The sequence below is a fragment of the Eucalyptus grandis genome, chromosome 9 (genome assembly GCF_016545825.1).
Source record: "Eucalyptus grandis isolate ANBG69807.140 chromosome 9, ASM1654582v1, whole genome shotgun sequence".
In the NCBI taxonomy this organism is placed as follows: Eukaryota; Viridiplantae; Streptophyta; class Magnoliopsida; order Myrtales; family Myrtaceae; genus Eucalyptus; species Eucalyptus grandis.
Genome location: NC_052620.1, coordinates 42,780,898 through 42,799,355, shown reverse-complemented (window position 1 = coordinate 42,799,355; position 18,458 = coordinate 42,780,898). Strand labels below are relative to the sequence as shown.

The 18,458-nt window shown below is 39.7% G+C and overlaps 3 protein-coding genes across 4 annotated transcripts; all 3 read left to right on the top strand.

Moving 5' to 3' along the window:
* The first annotated feature begins 584 nt into the window (after positions 1-584).
* Positions 585-5,232, top strand: LOC104419954 (probable plastid-lipid-associated protein 4, chloroplastic). 2 transcript variants are annotated; one of them, XM_010031793.3, is made up of 6 exons: positions 587-953; positions 1,043-1,156; positions 2,075-2,170; positions 3,214-3,288; positions 4,593-4,660; positions 4,774-5,232. In XM_010031793.3, the coding sequence occupies exons 1-6, from the start codon at positions 630-632 to the stop codon at positions 4,844-4,846; spliced, it is 750 nt and encodes a 249-aa protein (XP_010030095.2). In that variant the 5' UTR covers positions 587-629; the 3' UTR covers positions 4,847-5,232. The 2 variants fall into 2 exon arrangements, with proteins under 2 accessions (XP_039157204.1, XP_010030095.2); XM_039301270.1 differs by lacking the exons at positions 4,593-4,660; positions 4,774-5,232 and adding an exon at positions 3,476-4,586 and having other exon boundaries at positions 585-953.
* Positions 5,233-6,094: 862 nt separating this feature from the next.
* On the top strand, positions 6,095-10,920 carry LOC104419953 (probable plastid-lipid-associated protein 4, chloroplastic). Its single transcript, XM_010031792.3, has 6 exons — positions 6,095-6,603; positions 7,310-7,423; positions 8,174-8,272; positions 8,939-9,013; positions 9,835-9,902; positions 10,386-10,920. The coding sequence occupies exons 1-6, from the start codon at positions 6,196-6,198 to the stop codon at positions 10,456-10,458; spliced, it is 837 nt and encodes a 278-aa protein (XP_010030094.2). The 5' UTR covers positions 6,095-6,195; the 3' UTR covers positions 10,459-10,920.
* Positions 10,921-12,555: 1,635 nt separating this feature from the next.
* On the top strand, positions 12,556-13,982 carry LOC104419952 (lignin-forming anionic peroxidase-like). The gene is made up of 3 exons (XM_010031791.3): positions 12,556-13,013; positions 13,138-13,303; positions 13,445-13,982. Exons 1-3 carry the CDS (start codon positions 12,591-12,593, stop codon positions 13,831-13,833), a joined length of 978 nt encoding a protein of 325 aa, XP_010030093.2. The 5' UTR covers positions 12,556-12,590; the 3' UTR covers positions 13,834-13,982.
* Positions 13,983-18,458: the final 4,476 nt, after the last annotated feature.

Genomic DNA, 18,458 nt, shown 5'->3' with positions numbered 1-18,458 from the left:
GAAAATTACATTAAAGCGGTCGCTCGTAAGTAACTGTGTATGGGACATAACATATATTTATTTTTAGATAGGTTAGAGTTTGAGTTAATGTCATATAACTAGTCCATTCCATAGAGGCCTGATTAGAAGAAGGAATAAGGGAAAACGCAAAACAATTGCGAACCTATTATACAAATACCAACTTAATTCTAAACATTCATAAATCTTTTGAATCAATTTATCAATATATTACATGACACGGCTGGCACTAATGTGGTTAATTTTTACATATTTTAAAATCATATTTTTTTTTAAAAAGAAAATATGAAAAAAGGAACAAAAAAATTAATTTAAAAAAAAAAATTAGGTAAGGCTATAATAAAAAATCCAATGGGCCAAGTTTCTCTTTTGGGCCACTCATGGACCAATTTACAAGCTGGAGAATATGCAAGTCGGATGTTTCGAATTCAACCCACCCCAAACGAAAAAATGGAAAGTCAACCAAACCACAAAAATGACGATAAGATGACCGACAAGTTCAATAACCGCCGAACCTGTTCAGCATGTTTACCATAAGAGGAAAACCTTTTTATGCAGGTTCCTTCCTCTCTCTCTCCTCCACTCACTCAAGAACTCCCACCACCGTAACCATGTCCATGGCCTTATCTTATCAGCCTCCTCCTCCTCCGATCCTCAACTGCAAAACCTCCTCTTCAACCTCCATAGCTCCTGCACTCATTCACTCTCACTTCCCCACCAAGTCCAATGCTCGCTTTCTGCAAATCAACAGTGATAACCTCTTATCCCCGAACTCCTCGTCGACTGAGAAATGGAGAGCCCAAGTGTCCTTTTTCCCCGCCTTCTTGAGCAAACGCAAAGACGTCGCGGCCCTCAAGGAGGAGCTTCTCGAAGCAATCGCTCCCCTCGAGCGTGGCGCTGAGGCCTCCCTTGAGGATCAGCAAAGAGTCGATCAGGTTGGGTTTAATGAGGTTGTCATGGTGTCATGTGGATTTGCGCCTCTTGCATTCGATATTATGCTTTTTAACTTTCTACTACTGATCAGATTGCTCGGAAGGTTGAAGCTGTCAATCCAACCAAGGAACCTCTGAAATCTACTTTACTTAATGGCAAGTGGGAGCTCATATATACCACTTCAAAATCAATTCTACAAACTCAGGTAGTTGAATTCCCGAGTATCTGTCATTACCATTGTAATTACCTCCGTTTTTGGTATCTGTTTTGGGAATTTGATCCAAATGAAAGACGTGATTGTAATGATTGTCTGAGTTTAAGTCAGATGTAAGTGGACTAAGCGCACGGTACTAAGTTTCTAAACTAAGCATGAGAAAAGGTATCATCTAAAGGGGGTCAGACAGCCTGAATCCATTGTATATTGTCAGGGTAAAGATAATTGCTATTGTTTCCTATACTTCTTCAGGAGTGAACATTTTGTTCATCATTCATATCCTTGCTACAATTATAGGTTGAACCCAAGTAATATCTTTCCTTGGTCTAATCTGTCTGGAGCACATTTTAGGTCGAACTGGAAGTAATATCTTTCTTTGACGTAAAGGTTTGAAAAGCAAAAAGAATGACAATAGTAATATCAGTGGTTTGTTTGAGGTTCCTCACAGTTTGTAATCATCACTGCTCTTCTTCTTTACCTTGGTACTCTCTTTCTTTGATGCCTTTTCACATACCACAGGGAAACTAACAAAGCTTGCTTTCTTAGAAAGATATGCATGAGAAGATCTTAGAGATCAGGTCTTTTTGTCATGAGGTGAAAAAAGAAAAATTCCGACTTCACCATTTCTCTCGGCTGAGGGTATTTTAATATGCTGTTGGGTATGTCTTTTTGGCTGTCGGCATAGAACATGTCTGTTTTCATATCTAATGAGATTTTATGGCGTGAGTCATTTATAGAGTCGCAAATTTTGAATGTTCCAGTGTTTATCTTGCTAGGTTGCTTTATGTCCTTCCCTAAGTATCCATCTCTGTTGTCATATATGGAAACATTGCTTGATTCATTACTGCCTCTATTGCCTTTCTATATTTACTCTTTTGACTGAAAATGTTTTTAAGTAATTATGTGCAGAGACCCAAGTTCTTGAGATCAATCACAAACTACCAAGGGATCAATGTCGATACATTGAGGGCACAGAACATGGAAACATGGCCATTTTTCAATCAGGTTAGGAAACTAATTACATAGCTGGTGAACTTTCAATTTCTCGTTTCCTTCATCACTTTAGAATTAATGCGCTCAAAAGTACTTGAATTGCAGAACCTTCTCATTTTTGTTTTCTTTATCTATATCTATGTCAGCCCCAGAACAGTCTCCGATACCTTGTCTTGTCATTTCATCTCAAGGAAGAACAATGACATTAGGATTTGTCAGATGGAGAGATAGAACCAACACAGGAGAAAGGTCATGCATAGGACCGAACACTATCTGAGTGGCAGACCACTTTAACAATACAATGAGACATAGTCAGGTCAAAAGTATTAAGAACTCTTCACTATGTTTTTAAAGGTATGACAAGATCCATGTTCTTGGGTCAGGGTATTTGGCACTGTTACCAAACTTTTAGACATCTTGCATACTTCTAAATGTTCAAGTATGCCACCTGTTTATATACAAACCATGATTATTAGGAGAGGAGCAGGAACAAGAACATCCACAGCAGGTTGCTCCACTAGGTTACCAGTGACAAATGAGCTCTTCACTGGGCAGCTGCATATCCCATGTGAAGGAGGGGGGAGGGAGGGAATCTTGAGTACTTGGAACATAGTAAAAGGGGGAAAGAAAGGAAATGAACATGGCCTTTAAATGCAGTCAATATGGTTCTCTAGAGTGACCTCAAAGATATTGTTTCTTCCTTTTCTTGTCGGTGCTTTTGATATTTTGAACGTCAGATGATTTTAACTGCTTGAAGAAACACATTGCTTTATGTGTGCACAACCGCTGGAGTGAACTTCATTACACTTCTGAGTTTAAGAAGTGACGGTGGGTTTCATCCTGGCTACAAGTAAGTTGGCCTAGGAGTGAGATTCCAAATAGCTCCCTGCGTTATAATTCTCCTCTGTAATGGCCTAAAAGATTCATTCTTCCACTGAAATCCATTAATTAGTAGTTTGCTCATTTATATCCTTTGTGTTGCATTGTTGGTGCACTGTGAGCTGAAAAGGATTAGGAAGTTCTGGCACTGAGTTGCTGGAAATGTGTATTTGCAGGTTACAGCAGACCTCACTCCTCTGAATTCAAGAAAAGTTGCAGTAAAATTTGACTTTTTCAAGATTGCTGGTTTGGTAAGCCTATCGAATTGGAATTTGCAGTTCTAGTTCCTAGAATTTAATAACTTCATCTTCACAACATAATTCTGATCATTGCTGATAGCTGATAGATAGCCCACCAGTTGGTTGTTATATCCAGTGTTTGACTTTACGTTAGTCATGTCTGTCCTCCTAATGAAATGAGGTGTTGACACAAGCACAAGTCATTCAAAGATTTGGTCCCGAGGCTCTCTCCGATACTTGTGAAATCCTGTAGTCCCTTGGATCAATGGTTGTTTCTCAGTAGTTCTGCTCACATGCATCTTCAGACACATATAAAAGGATCTGATAACTGAATTAGAGAAATAGGTTTCCCATTCTTACATTTCTCTGATGGGACCCTGCATCATATGACCTGTTCTCTTCAGATTAATAAAGAGACCTAGAGGAAAAAAAAATTGAAACATTCATTGCTATTTGTCTTCCGTATTGCTTCAGCAAAATATAAGGATAACTTGCAGAAAGATCCTTAAGTTTTCAAATTTTATACCTTTTATACCTCTCGATCGAAAACTTACAGCTTGCATTATTATGATAAACCTTAAGTGTACCTTGCAGTTGACCTTTGAGGATGCAGTGGAACACCATTTTTTCCCCATCAACCCCAAGTTATCTAGAAAATCTAACAAATGAACATTTATATACTCTGGTTTGCTGCAGCATCTTTGATCCTTTTATTGCTTCAATGCACGGATGACTTTGATCCTACTTTCTCTGAACTCAGCGTGCAAGTATGTAAATGTCTGTGTTTTCCACTTGCCTTGGTCAAACTACTAGAAGATGATCTCGTCTCCCATATAGAGTGCTCTTTTCTGGAGGTTTTGGCATAGTTGCATCTGGTGGGACTGTCCCATTCTAATGCTTTTGTTAATTATTGATCAATTCCTTTACCTTTTGTCCCTGAAGTTTCCGGGTTATGCACTAAGAGTTCTGTTTCAACACAAACACCAGATCCCAGTCGAAAATGTGTTCATCCGGTTTATATTCAGATGCTGAATAGCCTGACAATACTTGTAGTTTGTCCATCTTAGATTTCCTTGTCAATCTTTCCAGTGCTAGAAGACTGTATCCTTACTCCTAAGGCTCTATTTCTTTTGACAGCATGAATGTCGTTTGTCAAAAAGTTGTCTGGTCCAGAATATGAAAAGAATCTTTAAAGATGAAGATGGGGCAGCTCTAGATTTCTAATGCTGTTGAGACCCTAAATAAATCATGTCATGGAAGCATCTCTGCACGGTTTGGTTATCATGTAGCTGATACACACAATGATTTCGGTACAGATTCCTATTAAGGCCCCTGCAAGAGCCCGTGGTGAACTAGAAATAACTTATTTGGATGAAGAATTGCGGTGAGCACTTCACATCACTGGCAATTTAGTTTTTGGGGTTACCTAATATGGCATCATGCCCCGCGTACATGATGTCAAATTCATGGGACAAATGTCTTCTTCATTTGTTGCAGGATATCCAGAGGGGACAAGGGGAATCTCTTCATATTGAAAATGATCGATCCATCTTACAGGGTGCCTGTTTAACATTAAGCCGAATGCGGAGGACAGGATCTCATGAAATTGGGTCATCAGGTGACGAAAGCAATTGGGTTCTGCACGTTATACAACGCAGACATACCTAAGGGGACTTCCCTCCAGTTTTGGTGTTAGAAATCGATGTGGCCAGATGAGAACATGTTCTCGTGACTGTCAAGACGAGTTAAGGCAGCAGACAGAGGATATAACAATGCTCTAAGTACATTTAACACTCTGCGAAATGCCTTCTTTACATATTTATACGGTGCTTGATACGTGATGCATGAGCGAATCACAGCGCCAATCACTTGCCCCTGTATTACTGTACTTTGATTATAGGTGATATGATGAACTTTATTATCTCCCAGGAGGAGAAGAGAAGCGTATGCTTGATGCGACCAAAAGGCAATTCAAATTCTGGCTTTTGAAATGCACTGGCTCTTGTATTCTAAAATGGGTCAATCTGCCGGAGATTAATGACCATCTCGACCTCGTCGACAGACGAAGAGATGATATCACCAGTGAATTTGATCATTCTACTTTTTCCCTAAAATTCAAAACCATTCCTTTACCATTTCATAAGTTTGAAAGCATAAGTTAGTCTTTTTATTAAGTTTTTTTCTTTTGCTGACATGGATGTCGGGTTCATGTCCGATGCTGCGACGACTTGCCTATTATCCCAAACAACATAAAAACTGAAAAATACAATTAATTGAGAGAGAGAACCAGCCCATGAAGAAAGAAGCCATATGGCAGCCGTTCTTATTCGAGCCCGAGCTTAAAGCATAAGGCCGCCATTTCAGCAAAGTTAGTCATCGCCCTGGTCGAGGGACGACCACTGATACTTTCAAAACGTAATGGACCATTGACGATATTATCTCATAAGTAAATCAAGGAAGTTGAAGATGGCCTGTGACATGCAACGGTTCAGGTTATTTTTAACCTGTTGTAGAGATCACCAATAATTTACAAAACTCTTTATGTTGACAATGGCCAATATTTTATATATATTCCGACTTTTACGCTTGTTATTTTACACTTGTTAATTCATATCACATGAATTTTATACCTAATGAATTCATATTACATGATTTTTACATATGGCAGAAGGATTTTCTATTGGCCACTAAGTTCCTTTTTCAAATTTGACTGTTATCATCACGCGAATTCATTTCATTTTTTAATCATCAAGGGAGAGAATCGATATGTGCAAGAATTTTTCGTGGCGATGAGGAAAAAAAAAGAAAGAAAGAAAGGGAGGACACAACGCTGACGATATTTTTTGCCACCTTCGATGAAATTGTCCGGACGACAAACGTCTGCAGAAGAAGTACGAAGAGGATGAACGCCGAGAAAGAATGCAATCAAGCTCCCCAGTCGTCGTCATCACTAGCCGACCACTGAGCGTGGAGATGGCGCTTTCTTCTTCCCACGCTTCGTCCTCCTGCACTGCTCGCTTCCGGACTCTTCACCCTCCTCCTCCTCCTCCTCCTCCTCCCTCGGCTCCGCCTATCCTCCTGCCGCCCTTTCAACTTCCATCGAATTACGCGCCCGACGCCCTCGCAATCACGCTTCCCGCGCGCAGGCTGCTTTTGCCCGGCGCTCGCGCTGCCTCGTCCCCGTCGAGAAGAGGGGTCTCCTTCTTCTCGGGACTCGTGACGAAGGGCGAGGACGTCCGGAGGTTGAAGGAGGAGCTGCTCGACGCCATCGCTCCCCTCGACCGCGGCGCCGAAGCCACTCCCGAGGACCAACAACGCGTCGATCAGGTGAGGCCTTGAATTCAGGCACGTCCTCGTTTCGTTCGATCTTGTCGAGTGATGAATCTCGGGGAAGCGGAATGATACGTTGGAGATGGGCTGTGGAGTTTTATCACTGTGGACTTTGCGGTTGAAATATAAGCGTCGTTTTGCTATATTGCTGTTTGGCATTTTGATGAGATTGAAGGAGGAAATTCGTCTGCTTCTACGGAAAACACGTTGAAGTAGCTACTTTTGGCGTCTTTCGGTGAAGACACGTTCATTTTTATATAGGAATTGATTTTAAAAAGTGAACGAAATGACATTTGTATTTCACCTTTGTGGGCTTTCAGATAGTTTCGAATTGATCAAATTTGGAAAAGTTGATGGGATTATTTCGATGTATATTCTGATGGAAAAGGGTTCCCAGCAGAAACCCGTCAGAAACGCCTCTCAAATGCTTCCATGATCGAGGAGGATATCAATGTTGACCATTTGTTTATGTCTACTTGTACTCAAGTCGAGCCTTGATGACTGGTTAGATGTAATACTAATTGCTGCCGAGTCCTTGAGTACCCTGTGATATTATTCATGTGCAGCATGCTTTCGTATGTCCACAGCAAATGAAAACAGCTGTTAGAATTCAGTCAATTGAATGCTCAAAATCCAAAAGGCACACTATGATTTTGATGTATTAAAGCATTCATCCCTTGATGGGAATTATTTACTTGATCAGATTGCACGTAAGCTTGAGGCGGTTAACACAGTGAAGGAGCCTCTCCAATCCGAATTGCTTAATGGTAAATGGGAGCTTATCTATACAACATCCAAATCAGTTTTGCAGACCCAGGTAAGAAAGTTTTCCCACTTTTATGCACTTTATCTTTTGGCCGGAGGGACCTGGCGCAGACTTGTTGAATTGGTTTGATGAGTGACATGCTCAGTTTTTTTAGGTTAATCTAGAGCTTGAACTACTCTCCATGTTACAAACTTGATTGGTTCTTCAACATTCTAATTCTACTTTCTAGTGTGAAGTCTATTGACCAGATGGACGAGATGACTATCTCCGGTTGGAATGTCTATGGATACTGTTGCAACGCTTGTCCTCATACTAGCTCTCTGTATTCCAAAGTCTCTGTTTTTTCGTTTGACACAATAGCAACTTCAGTGAATTAAAGATCTACACTTTATAATTATTATGATGTGAAGGGCCTCTGAACAGCTACCTTCCTCTCTCAATTCAATCATCCAGTCAAGCTTCTTCGAATTGTCTTCATTTGATATAATGGACTCTTAAATAGTTATGTATCTAGGATAAAGGATCTACAGGGAAAAGGATATCGGGGTTCTATCTGTCCTAGTGCTTATTTTCTTGGTGTATCTTGCTAAGGGTTTGGCAATATTAACATTCTGCATGCGATGGTTTCCACCCTGCATTTTCCTCATGTGCTTCTTCGTCAATGTCACATACGAAGTGTTTGATCTAGTTCTTTATCTGAGTCTTTTTCTTTTCCTTTTTTTGTCCGGTTGATCAGATATATAGCTGTAATTTTTGCATCTTGTAATCTGCATAATCAAGCATTTCAAATGTCCATGGCAGAGACCGAAGTTCTTAAGGCCAAATGGCAAAATCTACCAGGCAATCAACGTTGATACTTTAAGGGCTCAAAACATGGAAACTTGGCCATTCTTTAATCAGGTTGTTTTTAGACTATTGCTCTCTCTTTTCTCAAGTTTCTGTTTATTAACTACGTAATTCCCCAATGATCTTGTACCACGTCTATTTCTGTGTACTTTGAGAGGAGAGAGTATAGAGGTATTACCTTGGCAACTGTAGGTCTGTCTATATTTGCAATTCGCAACTGTTATAATGTGTATAGAAAGATAACTGGAGAAGTGAACAGTGTTCCGTAGCCTGTGATTCGTTATGGTGAAGACTCGAAACACTGGTATGGTACCATAGAATTCAGTGTCAATCTGTTTCCTCAATTATCAGTCAAGAGTGGAATCAGTGGTCAGTGACACTAATAGTCCACTGCTTTCTAGCTTAGAATTGTTATGGTTTACATTTAAAATTGCCCTGCGGAAATGCGGAAGAAAAATCTAACTAGTTTGATGATTCTGCTTAACAAGTGAGATGATGGCAGATTTCAGCTAGTTTCTATCTTCAGGTGCAAGCAATCAAATGTGCTTCCTGGCTTACCTATTATGCTCTATTTTTGGCCAGATCTACTATTGATCACAATGAGAAGTTCGGTTGTAGAAATTTTACTTATTTCTAATCAATATCATCACCAGTGATATCATTCTGTAACATAACTGTGTGATGATCGAGAATTCATTTTTCGGAGCCAAATTTTCACAGGCAATGGCTAATTTGGTGCCTCTAAATGCAAGACGAGTGGCTGTTAAATTTGACTTTTTCAGAATTGCTGGTTTGGTAAGTCTTACCTTTATTACTGACCTGATCCTTTACTTTATATCTTCACCCTATGAGTCTATGACTCCATATTTCTCCTCTAGCAGAGTAATTGCTCAAGATGTTAATTTTTTTTTCCATCACTCGCATAGATTGAAAAGCATACCTATAAGTTGACCGCACATTGTTTCCCTGGCGTTCTCTCTACCATGAGGTCAGTTACTATAATTATAATGAAAATTGGAGAGAATTCATCAAACATTATATGAAAGGTAAAAGAGTAAAGATGACTTTCAACAGATAAGCGAACGATTTGCAACCATGGTTCAGATGCTCATAGTGATGTGCGCCAAGCTCTTATCCAATTGGGCAAGCACCTTCTTTAATATTAATGAGGCAAACCAATTATCAAATAAATAAATAAGTCCCTTCAAGATAACAAAGTAATTTGCACTTATGGAGATTGGAAGCCATGCCTTCGTGAATTATAACCACATACTCACCATCTGATCTAGATGGGGATGGCTAGATGGGAATTCATGTCAAAAGTTTCATTATTACATATAGAAAAGCATTCAGTTTAACTAAACTAAATGTTTCAAATAAAAAGGTTCAACCGGTTGAATTTCAAACCATCAGTCTCTCTGATTTATTCGCTAGTATGATTTTGAACAGCCCATATCCATCTCAGTATGTTTCTTTTTGCATTGGCTTATGCTAATTGGAAGGAATAGTTCATTACTGTCCCGTAGATAGTTTTCATGGCGTCCTGCCTCAAGATATCTCTATGCTTTTTCAACCATTCAATGTGTATCTTACCGCTATTTTTTTACACTTCTCAGATACCTATAAAAAATCCAGGAAGTGGCCGTGGTCAGTTGGAGATCACTTACTTGGATGAAGAGTTAAGGTGAGCAGTTTGATTTCCTAAATTCTTATTTCATTGACTAAATAAAAGCTATATCTGGCAAGATATTTCTTGTTAATAGTAATTGACGCCACTTGTATGATTAATTCAGCTCAACCCATATTATACATCACATCCCTTCTTTCTAGAATCCTAGCCTAATAGCTGGACCTAAACTTGGCAGAAAGCTAAAAATGCAATGGAGATAATTGATAAATTCATATTTTCTGCTTACTGCAGCTGTTTTACTGGTTGTGCTCAGTTTGCATGATGTGATGATAATATAACATTTTTGCTCCATTTCTATTGCTTTCGGATTATTAACTATGTAGAAGTGAGAGCCTGAAATTAAGCACCAGAAACTATTGGCAAGGGGATTCCATTCTCAGCAATAATTTGTGACGTTTGCTTGAATCCCATGCATTTATGGTATAATGACAGAGAAAGGCAGTCCACTGATATGGAAACTGATCTTTGTGCTTGCAGAATATCGAGGGGTGATAAGGGGAATTTGTTCATCTTGAAAATGGTGGATCCATCCTACAGAGTCCCCCTCTGAAATTGATGTAGTCGTACACGAATATATGTTGCATCAGAGATTCATATATAGCCACAGAACCACAATCGTAAGAGGAGTTGCCCACTTCAGTTTCATGAATTTGGGGCATGACACTGGTTGAGCATCGGGCTGAATCCCCCATGCAAAACTTGGTGAGGAGGCATTGCAATATTTTGATATTAGGCACCGCCAGGCGTATGGAGGTTCCTCATATTCTGAGCAAGATAGGGGGATTCTAAGGGATAAGCTACCAAAATCGAATTGAAAGAGTTATGACTCAGCCACTTGGATTGGACTTTTAATGTGTAAAATCTGACTCTTCTCCTGCTTCCCATGTATCGTACTCCATGTTGGAAGTGGATTATATTGTTCAGCCCAGCCCCAATGTTTGCTTGTTTTTGGTGTCAGGAGGATGTGTCTATAACATCGATCATTTGTGTGATTTGATCATGATTTTGGTTCTCTTCAGGACGGGTGATGGTGACAGACTGCGACGACTACCAATCGAGGTTTCCTAGGAAAAGTCGTTGTCCTGTTCTCGTGCATTGATTTTTTCTCCGCCAGCCTCCTCATCAGAGACTTTTCTCTTCTGCGATAAATATAAGGTTGACTGCACAATCCTCTTTACCAACCAAAGCGCCGTCGACAATGTTCCTGTGAATGTTGAAGCAAGAAGTATGCACGAACTTTCCAGGCACCGCTGTTATATCCTTCATGGGAGATGGGAATAATACATAGAAGTCAGGAATTAAAAGTGGTGTGTGTTTTTTATCCTCACTTCCTCCCAAAAAAAAAAAAACCAATTGATTCGCCTCAGTTTTCATAGATAACCCATATTCATTAATTGATCTGTGTAGGATGCTTTTCGTTCGCAGAAGTCTTTGCATGAGTTCATCCATTACTATATTGTACACGAACGCAAGAAAAATATAGAATACACTCGAGTACGATGTGAGAGACTAAAGAAAGTTATGAGAGAAGCTCATTCTATACTTGACATGATAAATCACAGCTAAAAATTACTCATAGAGTAAGATGTATATCCTAGCCATGCCATGGGATGCAATGTGACCGTATCTATACTATCTATAGAGGAAAAAATCAAAAGAATAATATTGCGCGAAATTGATCACTTTACCCTTTTTTATAACTTCTTTAGATCACATCTCATTCTCAACTTCTCCAGTTTTTTTTTTTTTTGCACTTATTTTTTGTCTTACTTTTCCTTCAATTACTAATGAATTTTTATCTATGTGCTCCAATTAGCGAAATGTATTATGTGATTGGCTTTTGTCGAATTTAAATTATGAAAGGAGGCAGTGCCAATTTATCAATTCATTTTACTTGTCTCGGATAAGAAAAGGAAGAGTTCATGGAAATTTTATATAGTCAATCTCATTTTTAAATTGAAAATTTGTCTAAACGGTAACGCACTTGATTTGGATATAGCGGATTACATTATTAAAAGTAATATTGGAAGAAAGCCATCACGCGTCCACGGGTAGAAATCTTACCCGATGCATGTGGAGGGTGGACAAGTTGTTTCCTAATATTCGCTGTATTAATTGAGTTGCAATGGTGGAACGTCCAAAAATAGGACGAACGAAAGAATTAAGGAGGGGCCAGACGACAAAATGGAAGGAGAAAGAAAGGCCGAGGGAAGGACTGGAAGCCCACCAACTTTTTTCCACGTCAAAAGCCATGCAATTTGCAGGTTGCCCTATACACATTCATTCGCATAAAGCCAAAAGTCAAATCCCATGCGTTGATTACAGCTCCGGTTAGGGACTCTTAATGTACAAAAAATCACAAAAAATAATCAGTCAAACTCGTCGACCTTCGACTTTTCACCCTTCCATCCACAAAGGACTCGATCAAAATCAGACAAAGATAGCCCCTACTTTTCCAAATGCGGCCACACAAGGACGAGGTCCGTCGGCCCCGATCCCTCTCTCGCTCGCGATTAGCGGCCTTCAGCTTTGAATATTAGACCTCACGATCGAAATTTTGCGCCTATAAAATCTCACTCTCCCCATCATTCACTCCATCTTCTACACACAACAAGCTCTGCTTCTTGCTCGCTGCTCACCAAATAAATATAGCAAAGAGAATAATAAGTACGTGCATCCACGATGGCTTCAACCCCTGGCGCTACTGCGTACTCCCGTCGCTTCGCGATATTTTCTTCGATGCTAGTGCTCTTGTGCATGTCCTGCCATGCGCAGCTTTCCTCCACGTTTTACGATGAGTCATGCCCCAATGCCCTCGCCGCAATTCGGACTTCCATCAGAACCGCAGTCTCGAGGGAGCGCCGGATGGCTGCTTCTCTCATCCGACTCCATTTCCACGATTGCTTCGTCCAGGGTTGTGACGCGTCGATACTGCTGGAGAATAGCCCCACCATCTCTAGCGAGAGAGACGCAGGGCCGAATAGAGGTTCCGTGAGAGGTTATGAGGTGATTGACGACGCCAAGTCGGAAGTGGAGAAGATCTGTCCAGGAGTCGTGTCTTGTGCGGATATTGTTGCCGTTGCAGCTCGAGATGCTTCTGTTGCCGTAAGTCTTCCCATAGTTCTCAAAATATGCATCTTATGATCACTTGATTACTTTCAAATATCGACTACGAGTCTAAATCATTTTCCTTACTGATATAACTGATGCTGCTGTGACAAAAATGTAGGTTGGCAGTCCTTCTTGGACGGTGAAGCTCGGAAGAAGAGACTCGACCACCGCAAGCCCATCTCTCGCGTCAAGCGATCTTCCATCGTTTCAAGATGGCCTTGAGAGACTCGTATCTCGATTTGCAGGCAAGGGCCTTAGTGCTAGAGACATGGTTGCCCTCTCAGGTATATACGAAATGCTTATTCAAACCTGACGATGGAGCTTGGCCTATGCAAGAATTTCTCATTCTTGCTCACAAGCTCGAATGATATTGAATAAAAGGGAAAAATAATGTTGATGTGACCTTTTCTACCAACGTTATGCAGGTGCTCACACTCTAGGGCAAGCTCAGTGCTTCACGTTCAGGGACAGGATCTACAGCAACGGCAGCAACATCGACACGGGATTCGCCAGCACCCGTAAGCGCCGGTGCCCGGCAAGCGGCGGCGATGCCACTCTAGCACCACTGGATTTGGTGACCCCCAATTCATTCGACAACAACTACTTCAAGAATCTGATGCAGAAGAAAGGCCTACTCGAGTCGGACCAAGTCCTTTTCAGCGGAGGTTCCACCGACAGCATCGTCTCCGATTACAGCAAGAAGCCCGCAAGCTTCAAGTCGGATTTCGCGGCTGCCATGATTAAGATGGGCGACATAAGTCCGCTCACCGGTTCAAGTGGCCAGATCAGGAGGATTTGCAGTGCTCTAAATTAACTAGTCCGAAAACTCATCAAGATTTCATTTGTTCGAGTGCAAGTGTGAATGTAATTTTTGCCTTTAGCCATTATCTTAAAATTCATCAAGATTTCATATGTTTTTGAGTGCTAAGTGTAAATGTAATTTTCGTCTTTAATCTTTATCTTGTCAAGAATCCATCATTTGTCGAACTGTTACAAAATAAGTCATCTTCACTGATCTTTTTGGTAATTCATTGACCAATTCTCCAACCCCCTTTGCTATTTTCCTGCGAGTTATTGATCAAGAACGACATGTGTTCAAATGAGAAAAGAATACTTTTCTTGGGCCACATTTGTATTTGCAATGAGCAAGCGGAGGGAAATGGAACAAACACTATTTGCTTGTGGGAATTCGTCTCAAACGAGTACGAAATGACATTTGTATTTCACCTTTGTGCACTTTCGGATAATTTCGAATTGATCAAATTTGGAAGATTTGATGGAATATTGCAATACATATTCTGATGGGAAAGGGTTCCCAGCAGGAACCCATCAGAGAGAATATCAATGTTGACCATTTGTTTTTGTCTACTGGTACTCACGTTGAGCCTTGATAACTGGTTAGATGCAATACTAATTGCCGCCGAGTCTTTCAGTGCCGTGTGATATTATTCATGTGCAGCATGCTTTCATACGTCCATAACCAACAAAAACAGCTGTTAGTATTCAGTCAATTGAATGCTTAAAATCCGAAAGGCACACCATGATTTTGATGAATAAAACATTCATCCCTTGATGAGAATTATTTACTTGATCAGATTGCACGTAAGCTTGAGGCGGTTAACCCAGTGAAGGAGCCTCTCCAAATCTGAATTGCTTAATGGTAAATGGGAGCTTATCTATACAACATCCAAATCAGTTTTGCAGACCCAGGTAAGAAAGTTTTCCCACTTTTATGCACTTTATCTTTTGGCTGGAGAGACCTGGCGAAGACTCGTTGAGTCAGTTTGATGAGTGACATGCTCAGTTTTTTAGGTTAATCTAGAGCATGAACTACTCTCCATGTTACAAACTTGTTCGGTTCTTCAACATTCTAATTCTACTTTCTAGGGTGAAGTCTATTGACCAGATGGACAAGATGACTATCTCCGGTTGGAATGTCTATGGATACTGTTACAACACTTGTCCTCGTACTAGCACTCTGTATTCCAAAGTCTCTACTTTTTCGTTTGACACCATAGCAACTTCAGTGAATTAAAGATCTATACTTTATAATTATTACGATGTGAAGGGCCTCTGTGCTTCTACCTTCTTCTCTCAATTCAGTCATCCAGTCAAGCTTCTTCCAGTTCTCTTCATTTGATATGATGGACTCTTAGATAGTCATCTATCTAGGATAAAGGATCTACAGGGAAAAGGATATCGGGGTTCTATCTGTCCAAGTGCTCATTTTCTGATATGGGAACTGATCTATGTGCTTGCAGAATATCGAGGGGTGATAAGGGGAATTTGTTCATCTTGAAAATGGTGGATCCATCCTACAGAGTGCCCCTCTGAATTTGATTTAGTCGTACACAAGAATATATGTTGCATCAGAGATTCATATACCACAACAGAACCATTATCCTAAGAGGAATTGCCTCGTCCATTTTCACGAATTTGGGGCATGGTGCCGGTTGAGCATCGGGCTGAATACTCCATGCAAAACTTGTTGAGGAGGCATTGCAATATTTTGACATTTGGCACCGCCGTATGGAGGGTCCTCATATTCCGAGCAAAATAAGGGGATTCAAAGGGATATGCTGCTTAATTCGAATTAAAAGAGTTGTTATGTTATTTATTTTTGTAATCCCACATTTATGAACCCTCATTTTCTCTTTAAAGTGGCAGTTATTCGACATGTAGTTTTTTCACATTTTGTATATTTTCGTGACAACTGCCCATTTGGTAACCGTCTTGATGGGAGACGGTATATAACGAAACGATCATTCATTTCTAATGGGGTAATTACAAGGTCTAACACAAACCCTCTTATTTGAAATACACCATTAGTACGAGAGGGAATTGATTAGTAGTGTGTGCCCAATATTTCTTTGAATTTTCAGAATTTTTCGACGAACGTGAATACGAACAATGGCTGGAGGTTTGTCTATAATCGATCCTCGCTTCCGCATTATGAATTTTTATGTCTTTCATTTGGTATCATAGCATGTTTAGTGCCTCTGCCTTCTTTTGTCGAATTTTTGGTGTATTTTCGGGCATTTTTGAAGATGAATAGTAATTTGGATTTTTGAAGCCAAGAGAGAAACTCGCCGATTCCAGTCAAAATCCGGTGACCCACCCCTCGATTTTGGACCCATACAGTTGCACCGCCATGAGGAACATTAGCCATGGGTTATTTCGGTATATCGGTGTTCGTCGGAGGCTAATCAAGCGATGGAAGTCGTGATGGTTAAGGATTACTGTTTTGGGAATTTTTCGTTTGATTTGGGGCCAATTTCTTGCTCAATTTCGCCGAAACTTGGACCCATGTGGTCATGCCGGCATGCTCTCCAAAACCCATTATTTAGTTGTGTCAAAGATGGGTTGCCGGAGAAAACGGCAGCAAAACCACGGCGAAATGGTGAAAAATGACGAAGAAAACGATTCTAGGCGCAAGGAAGAGGTCGTGTGGGCCTCATGCGCGCAAAACTGCCTCAGCAGTTGCCAGGCACGTGCCTGTGTGGCGGACGGCACTCGTGCGGGCCACACGCCCGCCGAGGAAGCAGGCATGTGCTCGGCACGCACCCAACGTACCACAGCACTGTTTTTACCCATTTGCCCCTATGCCATTTTTAAAATCCCGTTTTGCTCTTCCTGAAATTTTACAATCCCACCCTTAGCCAATTTATGTATTATTCTGCCCCTTAGTACATTTATTTATTATTTTGTCATTTTGTGCATTTTTATGAATATTTTTGCATGAAATTAAATGTCCAATGATCCATATAATTAATTAATTAGAGACTAGACACATCATCTTCAATTAATTAAATTATATATTAAGAGCATTCAGATCATATTTAGAAATGGACATTGATTGTTATTAATTATATTAATATGATGAATTTTATCCCACAAGAATTTTCATTGTATCAATATGATTAATTAGGATGAAATATCATATTATTTTTCTTAATTTACCCATAGGGATTAAAAAAGGTATATAATTTGGTAGTTTCTTCATAATGTAATTATGAATCTATTTAAATTAAAAACTTAGCCCACAAACAGTTTTTATGTTATATGATTCATATTTGTGACATGTTTACATTGGTAAAACATGATTTATGTATATTTGCCTCAAATTTTGTGACATAAGTATGATTATTTGATATGCAGTTTTGCAACCTGTGAATTTTTCTGAATTTAAGTGTGATGTTCCCCTACTGAATGGTGAAAACTATAAAATTTAGAAGGAGTTAGTTCTTCAATTGGGGTGGATGGACATTGACTATGCTATAAGAAAATACGAACCACTTGCTCCTATTGATTCGAGCACTACAACTAAGATAGCCCTTTATAGTTAGTGGGAGCGGTCCAACCGCATTTGTGCTATGTTTATAATGGCTAAGATATCTCCTAGTATTTGTGGTTTGGTTGCTCAGCATACCAATGCTAAAGCTTTATTGGAGGCCATAGATGCGCAATTTGAGACTTCTAAGAAGGCACATGCCATGACCTTGATTATAAAATTTTCATCATTGAAGCTCATTAGTGTTTGAGGTGCGCGTGAGCACATCATGCAAATGAGGGACATTGTGACTCAGCTTAAGAACCTTGAGGTTGAGCTATCTGAATCATTTCGTGTGTATCATATTCTGAACACTCTCATACAACAGTATGCACCTTTCAAGATCTCTTATAACACACATAAGAATAGAATGGTCAATTAATGAACTCATGACCATGTGTGTTCAAGATGAGGAAAGACTGATTATGGAATTAGGAGAAAGTGCTCATTTAGCAACACAAAGAAAGAATAAGGGCCATGGCTATAAGGGAAAATGTAAAATACCTCCCTAAGCTGACATTAAGAAAGAATCAAAATGTTTATATAGTAAAAGGGATGGGCATATAAAGAAGGATTACGTCAGATTTAAGGCATGACTTGAAAAGAAAGGTAATCCAACCTCTTGTATTTGTTATGAATCTAATATGGCTGATATAAATCACAACACTTGGTAGATTGATTCCAATGCACATTTCGAATTCTTTGCAGGGTTTTTAAAACCACGAGAAGCTAGTGGGAAGTGAACAGTATCTATTCAGGAAACAAGATGCATTCGCACGTGGAAACTATTGGGACATATATATTAGTTCTCAATAGTGACTTTGTTTTGAATTTGGAAATGACCTTTTATGTTTTTAGTTCCTCTAGAAACTTAATTTCAATTTCAAGACTTATACTTTTGGGTTACTCTTTTAACTTTTCAGATTTAACCTTCTATTTATCGTTTAAATCTGAAATTGTTCAGTGGTACTTTGTTTGATGGTCTTTTTCGAATTAATTTACAAGACAATGTTTACTATAATGTGGTGTATGTTCATGATAACAGTGGTATAAAACGATGTGATGTGAAAGAACATTCCTCTATGTTATAGCACCAGAGATTGTGACAT